Source organism: Hemiscyllium ocellatum, chromosome 31 (genome assembly GCF_020745735.1).
Source record: "Hemiscyllium ocellatum isolate sHemOce1 chromosome 31, sHemOce1.pat.X.cur, whole genome shotgun sequence".
Taxonomy (NCBI): Eukaryota; Metazoa; Chordata; class Chondrichthyes; order Orectolobiformes; family Hemiscylliidae; genus Hemiscyllium; species Hemiscyllium ocellatum.
In genome coordinates this window covers 22,773,017-22,782,154 of record NC_083431.1, presented here as the reverse complement: position 1 = coordinate 22,782,154, position 9,138 = coordinate 22,773,017, and the positions used below count along the sequence as shown (strand labels likewise).

The window sequence follows — 9,138 nt, the reverse complement described above, 5'->3', positions numbered from 1 at the left end:
TCAGCCACTGCGAGCCAGAGCCAGTGAGTTTGTCCCTTGCAGTTGCAGTAACAATGACAATAATGACAACCAATGCACTGTGTGAATGAATAGCCAACTTTGCAGTTGACACGAAAGTTGGTGACAACGTAAGTTAGGATGACACAAGGTGTCTGTAGAGGGATAGAGACAGATTAAGTGAGTGGGTAAATAATGTAGGAACATATGAGGCTATACACTTTAGAAGGAAGAACTGAAGAGCTGAATATTATTAAATGGGGACAAACTGCAGAAAGCCGCAGCAAAGAGAGATTTTCACAAAAAAAGCTAGCATCCAAGTTCACCAGGTATTAGTGAAGGTAAGTGGAATGTTGACATTTGTTTCAAAGGGAATAAACAATAAAAATAGAAAGTCTTGCCAAAACCATACAATGAACTAGTCAGCTCATAGCTGGAGTACTGTAAACAGTTTTCATACCCTTACCTAAGGAAACACATACAGGCATTTAATGCAGTCCAGCAAAGGTTCACCAAGTTGATCTTGGACATGGAGAGATTTTCTTACAAGAAGTAATCGAGTAGGTTGAGCTTGTACTCATTGCAGTTCAGAAAAATGAGAGGAGACTTTATTGAAAATGTAAAATTCTTACAGGGCTTGTCAGCATAGATGCGGAAACATTACTTTACCTTCTGGGAGGGTCTAGGACCAGAGAGCATAATGTTAGTAAAGACACTTAAGACAGAAATGAGGAAGACTTTTTTTTTCTGTGGAACTATTTACTACAATGGGCTGTCGATGTTGGGTCATTAATTATATTCAAGGCTGAGATGGACAGATTTCTAAGTATTAAGGGTTACCCGGATAAGGCAGGCAAGTGAAATCAAGGATTATCAAATGATCTCAGAGGGCCAGAGTGGACTCGATGGACTTAATGGTCTACTTGGGGTCCTATATCTTATTGCTTAAAATTAAATGTAATGAATGTAAAGTGGTAGGCATCACTCAGTCCACTTGGGTTGCACTCTCAGTCATTGTATCTAGGGAGTGAAGATAAAAGCTAGAGGCTCCATTCACACTCTTTCAATGCCCCTTGAATATGTGGGTAGTTTCAGAGAACTGGGAGAATATAAAAATGTGGCATTTCTGTTTGGAAAAAGTGATAAACTCAAAACAGATGAGGCAACCCAAAGGTCAAGAGTGAAGGGAACTTGTACAGCCAATAATCCCACCCCAAACAAATCAAGTAAATCAAGGTAAAGTATCAGCTAATACATTAAAATCAGCATGAATTCGTTAAAGTCAACAAGTGTGGCGCTGGAAAAGCACAGCAAGTCAGGCAGCAGTCGAAGAGCAGGAGAATTGATGTTTTGAACATAAGCCCTTCATCAGGAATGCGGGAGGAGAGTGGGTAACACAAGTTGTGCTTGATTAGTGACATGCTCGTGTCATTTGGCCTCACCACTTTTTTTGACAAGAACACTTCACCTCAAAGCAATAGGGAGAACAGACATTTTAGTTTTGAAAACAAAATGGAGGTTGAAAGGTCAGGAAATCGTTTCCTTTCTCTACCTATATGCAAGACCCAAGAAGCTAGCCTGAATATCTAGACATTAAAATGTGACAAAGCTTTCCTTTGCATTAATGGCTTCCATTTTTCAAAATAATTGCAAAGAAGTTCATACTGGACTTGTAGACTTCCCAGCTCCAGAGAATAGATGTGGAGAAAACTCACTTTATCACAAGGATATGCAATTGGCATGTCATTTTTGTGTGGCAATAGCTAATTTATCAGAGACTACTTCTGAGAACACTGGAAACAAATAATACACGGTCACATAACAAAAACTAGGTTTCTGATAACAGACATTTTTAGAAGCAGCAGCAAAAAGAGCAACGGATCCAAACCAGCACAGAAACAAGACTGCTAAAATTCTTCAGGAGACAGAATCAGGGCTGGCCTACTATCTACCTATTTGAACAACCAAACAGGTGACCACTGCAGTGAATCAATGGCCCTCAACTAGAGTAAAGCCAAAAATACCTGATACTGCAAACTATCCATCCTCAACCTCCTGACTTCTATTTCTTCAGTGAATCAAACAAAGAAATGCAGGACAACATTTCAAGACTTCATCTCAAGAGAAGCAATTGTGACCGTGATTGTTTTAGACTTTTAAGACCCAAGTGCATGCTGCCATTTTGATAATCATCTTTCTTAACTGTATGCCTCTATGACAGAGTGGGCAGTTTTCTGAATGCACCTTGGGAATTGAATATTCAGTTTATATAAGGATAAATGTTTCAGAAATCTTTTCAGCATTCTTAATAGTAACAATCGCAGAGTTAAAACATTTTTAACATCCCTTTTAAAACACAATCATCTTTGTTCATTCAAGAAGTGGCAAAAGGGAAACTATCCTATTTTCTCTCCTATATCTCTAACTGTAACTTGATCAAGTTATTTGTTTTTATTAACTCATGGGACATGGCATCGCTGGCTAGTCAGCATTTATCGCCGTGTTGCCCTTGAGCAAGTAAACCGCTTGACGTTCTTGAATTGCTGCCATTCTCTTGCTGTGGGTTGACACATGATGCCATTAGAGATGGCATCCCAGGTTTGATTCAGAGACAGTAAAGGAATGACAACATATTTCCAAGTCAGGATGGTGAGTGACTTGGAAGAGAACTTGCAAATGGTGGAGTTCTCACATATCTGCTATTCTCATCCTTCGAAATGGAAGTGATTGTTTGGAAGATACTGCGTAAGGCTCTTTGGTAAATTTCTCCAGCGCATCTTGTAGATAATAGACTGCTGCTACTGTCAGTAGTGGATGTTTGTGGATGCGGTGCCAATCAAGCGGGCTGCTTTGCCCTTTAAGGATGGCTAGCTTCTTGAAGGGTTGTCGAAGCTGCACTCGTCCAGGCAAGTGGAGAGTACTCAATCACACTCCTGACTTGTGCTGTGTAGATGAAGGACAGACTCTGCGGAGTCAGGTGGCACGTTACTCGCCATAATTAAGGGACAAAAGCGACAGTGAAGCATGGACACAAAACTGACTAAGAAACAGAAAGCAGAGTCATAGCGAATGGTTGCTTATTAGAGTGAAGGGTGGCATATCAGGATCACTGCTCTTTTTGACATATATGAATACATTAACTGGACTTGGGTATGCTCAACATAATGTCAAAGATTGTAGATGATACAAAGCTTGGAAATGCAGAAAACAATCGAAGAGAAATAGATTTCAGAAGCAGATAGGTAGACTAGTAAATTGGTTAAGTACATGACAGGTGAAATCTGACAGAGAAGTGTCAAGTGGTACATTTTATCAGTAGGACAGAGAGGTAATGTGAACTAAATAGCGTAGGTTTAAAGCATGTGCAGGCAGAGAACTTTGGGACTGTGTATACCTTAAAGGGAACAGGGACAAAAGGCTATTAAGAAGCATGTATGATCCGTAGTTTTATTAATAGAGGATTAGATTTCAACTAAGGACGTTATGTGAAGCCTTATAGTGATAAGCCCTCAGTTGGACTATATGTTCATCTCAGGATGACACACTTTAGCCCCAATATAGTATGTAGAAGGGATTTACTACAATGGTAGCAGGGATGAGGGACTCCCGTTACATGGAGGGACTGGAAAAACTAGGATGCTCACGTTAGAGGAGTTGATAAAGGCAATAAGGAAAAACTGTTTCCATTAGCTGAAGAGCTGAGAATGAGAAGTGACAGATTTAAAATGATTGACAAAAGAACCAGAAGCAACACAACAAAACCTTTTAAAGCAAATAGCAAGTTGTTATAATTTGAAATTCACAATCTAAAGGTTGGTGGAATCAGATCCAAAATTAATATTTCCAAAACAAATAGATGGTGAAACTATGTTTATCAATCTGTTGAGAGGAGCTATCACATCCTACTGGAACAGTTGGGCCTTGAACTCTGGTCTCCTGGTCCGGGGCAGGGGCACTACCTCTGCACACAATATATGCGAAGGAAAAACAATACTAGGCCATCAAGAACAACAGAACTGGAATCAGTTGAACAGCTCTACTAGAAACAATCCAGGTCTCCTTTCATGTTATAATCTGTGATAGCCAGATATATTTAGGAAATAAATTGTTTTTTGAATATTTCTTCCCAACCTGTATGTAGGATCTGGCATATACTGCATTGTAGGCAATCAGCTACTCTGCTATCAACCATTTCACTCAGTATGTAGCATAATTTATGCAAACATCTCCTTGATTTATCCCAGGAAACATTGTAATTACACTGTGGTATTTACTGGTTTAGGAGCACAGCAATGCTGTTTATTCCAATCCAATTGTCTCCAGTATTCTTACTCCCTGTCACAAACCACACTCCCACCACTTTACTGCACCTCCCTATTGCCCTACCAATTTCTCCCCTACAAACCTTAACACAGTGAAATGCCCAGCACAGTTCCCTGGATGGATACAGGCTCTGATGTTTCACTCAAGTCATGATGCAGCATAGAAAATTAATGCCAGCAGTCTATTCAGAGAAGTCAAGTTGAGTGCTATCCAAGAATCATTTCACATTCATACTGTGTATCATAATGCACCCATAAATATTTCAAGAATTAAACTGAGATAATTCCTTTTTCCTAAACTGGGTCTCAGGTCAACTACTAATTTGGCACCACTGTCCTGACTGAAATCAGCAAACGCAGCAAAAGGCCAGGACTGGCAGCTGTGACTGTCCAGCAACCAAAATGAGGTAGACTGGAATATCAGGGGCAATTCCTGAAATTAGGTGGACACAGACAAATACCTCTTTCAAACTTCTGCCACCAAATATCATGACACAGAAGGGACAATGACGAGCCCATGACAAGGAATCAACACTTCAAAAGAGCCACTGGGTGAAAATTGCTGAAATGACATTATGGAAACAAAATATCTCTGTTCCCAAATCCCCTTTAAAACTGCTCCATTTAGCCCACATTGGCTTTCTTTCTGACAATCAAAATGAATCACTTCTCACTTCTGTGATTAATTTTGTCTGTCATGCACTTAACCAATGTACCAGTCTGCCAATGTTCTCTTGAAGTGTGTACCTATCTGCAACATTGTTTACTAGTTTCTAGCTTTGTAGACGTTTGCAAACTTTCACATTATGTTCTGTAAACCTAAACAGATCCCCTAAAAGATTAAAATGAAAAAGAGATACTCTATTTTACTAGAATCTTTATTCTCAGAAGAAAAAGCAATGTTCAGTAGTTATCCCAGTACTGCGAAGGGTAAGAGCACTGTTAGCTCCTTGCTGAACACAAAATATAGAGGAAGCAAGCACGTAATGCCTGAAATCTTGATTCGAGTACCTGGCTCAGTGAGCAAGAATCAGTGATACAATACCTTGCCTCAAAAATCAAAAATGGTACACAGCATTTCACACAAACAGAAAGGAAAACATTCATTCTGACATTACCTCATCTGTACTGCTATACCATCATTGCTCAGACACAGATCAGACAAACTGTCAGAGTTTACAGAGGAGGGTGATAACGATCGCTCCTTGTCTTCCAAAATATCTGATTTGATGCTGCCTGCTCCAATCTCATCCTCAGAGTTGTCCTCGGACACAGAACCAATGATGAACTTGGAGTGCTGGCTGCTTGGCTGCAGGTCTGGAAGCTTGGTTGCTGGATCCTGATCTGACATTGTTACTGCGAACAATGAACACTGAAGAGACAGTAACCAGGGCTGAAACAGAACAGAAAAACTACAATCACAAAGAAAGTTAAAACTTGGAACGACCAAGAGAATGACAGTGGCAGTCTGTTTATTGCAAAACAAGGCTTAAGCTAGGATCTTTCTGTCACTCTGCCATTCTGAGAATTAGATTGGCTGAACAGAGTATGCAATTCAGTAACTTCAACTACTCAGTCATGGACCTTTACATAAAAAAAATTCAAGTCTCTGCTACAGAAATATCACAAGGTACTTCCAAAGAACAAAAAAAAGTAATCAAGCTCAAGGATGAAACAGAAAGGATGAACTAAATGATGTCCAAAAGAGGTGGGTACCTAAAGTAAGTTTTAAATAAAGAAAGGAAATGGAGACATAGATGGGTTTGGAGAGAATGTCTCAGGGATCAGGAACAGACAACAAAAGACAGATTCAGTAGAGGTGAAGTGAAGGGAAAGATAACAGAAGCAAAGCCACTGTAAGACAACCCAGCTGGGAAAACAAGGGTAGGGAAGGTGCAGGATTTAGGGAGATTATCCAGATGGGGAAGGAGAAAGTACAAATAAATTCAAGACTTCAGGGAACTGGGAACCAAAGCAGATTAGCAAGAAGTGAATGGGATGGTCCAGTCTAGGATGGAGGCAGAGCTTGAATGAGCTGAAGTTAATTGAAATGGAAGATGAGAAGCAATCAGGAGAGAAGAGTCAAATCTGAAGATGGCACAGGCAGAGTAGAGGATTTCAATATGATCGACGCAGGGATAGAAGCAATAGGCTGCAGAAGTAAAAGTGCAGCGAAGTGAACCAAACCTCAGTAGGGAGGCATATCTTCAAGACATAATGGTGAAAATGTTGGTAAGATAGGGAGAGATCCAACAGTTAATGATTTTTTTTGTTTTATCTCTGTCTCAGGTACACAGTCACTAGGTAAGACAGAATTATTGAAAACTGTTGGAAAAAAAAAGATATGTCATCAAAGCTTTTTGTCTTGCACTTATCAGGACATCTTGCAAGAATAAAATTCAAAGAAAAAATGACATTTCTAAAAGATGAGAGATGAGTATCTATTGGTTAGGAGTTTAAGAAGTCTAATCCATTCCACATTCTTGCACTTGTTGCTATTGAGCAAAGTGGCAGAAGGCCCATCTGCTTTTCTAATTTGGCTGCAATTCACCAAAATAAAATTGAACATAGCAACAACAACAACAAAAAACAAAGTCCCTTCCACTAATTTTGAGTTGGTGTTGTAGGAGACAATGACACAGCTTGGAATCAAATGTTCAATCCCTGACAGTATACGACCCACAGTAATCCTGAATCATTGCACTAAGAGCACTTAAAGACAGGCAAATTAGATCCAGGAACCAATGAATTCTACATAAAATCCGAAAGAACAGCGGATGCTGTAAATCAGAATGAATTCTGAGGAGGTTAATTAATGTTTAGCTTTCTGTTCCCATAAATATGCTCTGTGCAAATGCTAAATCCATCGTTCCTGGGAATAATTCAACTCGGAGTAGGTATAGGAAGTACACATGTCCAGTTTCACTTGGTGAGAAAGTAAACAGATAACCGGTGGAAATTAAGGCGACAGCGACCCGGGTGAGTGGCAGTCACACCACGGTAATAACGTGTCTGGGCCAGATGCCGGTTGAAAAATCAAGAAGATGAGGTACCACGTGTCTTGCCGGAACGAATTTGCATGCAACATGGTTCCTGTAATTACTGAGGCATCCGATTAGAACCTGGGGTGGGGATATAAACTAAGGTGTGAGGAAGGATCCCAGCTGCTCTGTGCCGAGGACCAGCATTGCCCGGGCCTCACCCACTCCCCTCAGCCTGTGCCCGAGTGCAGTCTGGCTTCCCCCCTCCGTCTCCTGGATCGCATCCCTCTAAAGTGATCCAGCCCCGAGAGGGTGGAGGAACAAGGAAGGGGCATCCCACGCCATCGCGCACCTACATCCCCCAATCGCTGAAGCGAGGACATGGACAAACTGAAGCCCCTTCCTCCTTCAAACCGCCTCAACTTGATAACCTCCTGACTCCTCAGGTTGAAGGATGCTACAGGCGGCCCCCAGGAGCAGCAGAGGCCACCCGCCGATACTCACCCGGCTTCAAGGATGCGCCGAAGAATCCTATACTCGACAGAGAAAGCGCCGTCCGAACCAGGCGCCGGGCCGCGCGGCTCCTCGAGATGCCGAAGGGAGGGGATGGCCGTTCCTCCGGTGACAGTGGCATCAGCCGGTGGCGTGATTCTGGGGTTACTACCGGTCACTCACCTCCGACCCCCGCCGCCGTCCGGCCCTCCCTTTCACCGTCTGCGCCGTCCCATTGGCTCGCAGCCGGCCCAGCCTCCGGGCCGCGCGGTGGGGTGTGACCAATGGCGAGCCGAGCCGACGGAGACGGCGTTACGTCACAATCGAACCATCGGGGTCAGAGCAGAACTGGTTCAGAGAGAATCCTCGGGAGTGTGGGGATGGGAGTGGGGGTGAAGCCTCGGGAGTGTGGGGATGGGAGTGGGGGTGAAGCCTCGGGAGTGTGGGGATGGGAGTGGGGGAGAAGTCTCGGGAGTGTGGGGATGGGAGTGGGGGTGAAGCCTCGGGAGTGTGGGGATGGGAGTGGGGGAGAAGTCTCGGGAGTGTGGGGATGGGAGTGGGGGTGAAGCCTCGGGAGTGTGGGGATGGGAGTGAGGGAGAAGCCTCGGGAGTGTGGGGATGGGAGTGAGGGAGAAGCCTCGGGAGTGTGGGGATGGGAGTGGGGGGATGGGAGTGGGGGAGAAGTCTTGGGAGTGTGGGGATGGGAGTGGGGGGATGGGAGTGGGGGTGAAGCCTCGGGAGTGTGGGGATGGGAGTGGGGGAGAAGCCTCGGGAGTGTGGGGATGGGAGTGGGGGGATGGGAGTGGGGGAGAAGTCTTGGGAGTGTGGGGATGGGAGTGGGGGTGAAGCCTCGGGAGTGTGGGGATGGGAGTGGGGGAGAAGCCTCGGGAGTGTGGGGATGGGAGTGGGGGGATGGGAGTGGGGGAGAAGTCTTGGGAGTGTGGGGATGGGAGTGGGGGGATGGGAGTGGGGGTGAAGCCTCGGGAGTGTGGGGATGGGAGTGAGGGAGAAGTCTCGGGTGTATGTGAACGGGGAAAGTCTTGTGAGTGTGGGAATGGGGGGGGATGCCTCGGGAGAGCCGGAATGAGACTGGGGGAGAAGTTTAGGGAGTGTGGGAATGGGACTGGGGGAGAAGTCTCAGGCGTGTGGGAATGAGACTGGGAGAGAAGTCAGGAGTGTGGGAATGGGAACGGGAGAGAAGCCTCGGGAGTGTGGGAATAGGACTGGGGGAGAAGCATCGGGAGTGTGGGAATGGGACTGGGGGAGTAGTCCCGGGAGTGTGGGAATGGGGGAGAAGTCTCGGGAGTGTGGGAATGGGACTGGGGGAGAAGTCAGGAGTGTGGGAA

At 44.3% G+C, this 9,138-nt stretch overlaps 1 protein-coding gene across 1 annotated transcript in view; it reads right to left on the bottom strand.

Annotated features, from left to right (window-relative positions):
• Positions 1–8,000, bottom strand: part of acaca (acetyl-CoA carboxylase alpha) — a 266,712-nt gene extending 258,712 nt beyond the window's left edge. The window contains exons 1-2 of the mRNA XM_060847834.1: positions 7,805–8,000; positions 5,438–5,712 (exon numbers count right to left, since the gene is read on the bottom strand). Coding sequence (XP_060703817.1) covers positions 5,438–5,670 — 233 coding nt within the window. The 5' untranslated portion in view covers positions 5,671–5,712; positions 7,805–8,000. The remainder of the gene's footprint in view (positions 1–5,437; positions 5,713–7,804) is intronic.
• Between the last annotated feature and the right edge of the window lie 1,138 nt (positions 8,001–9,138).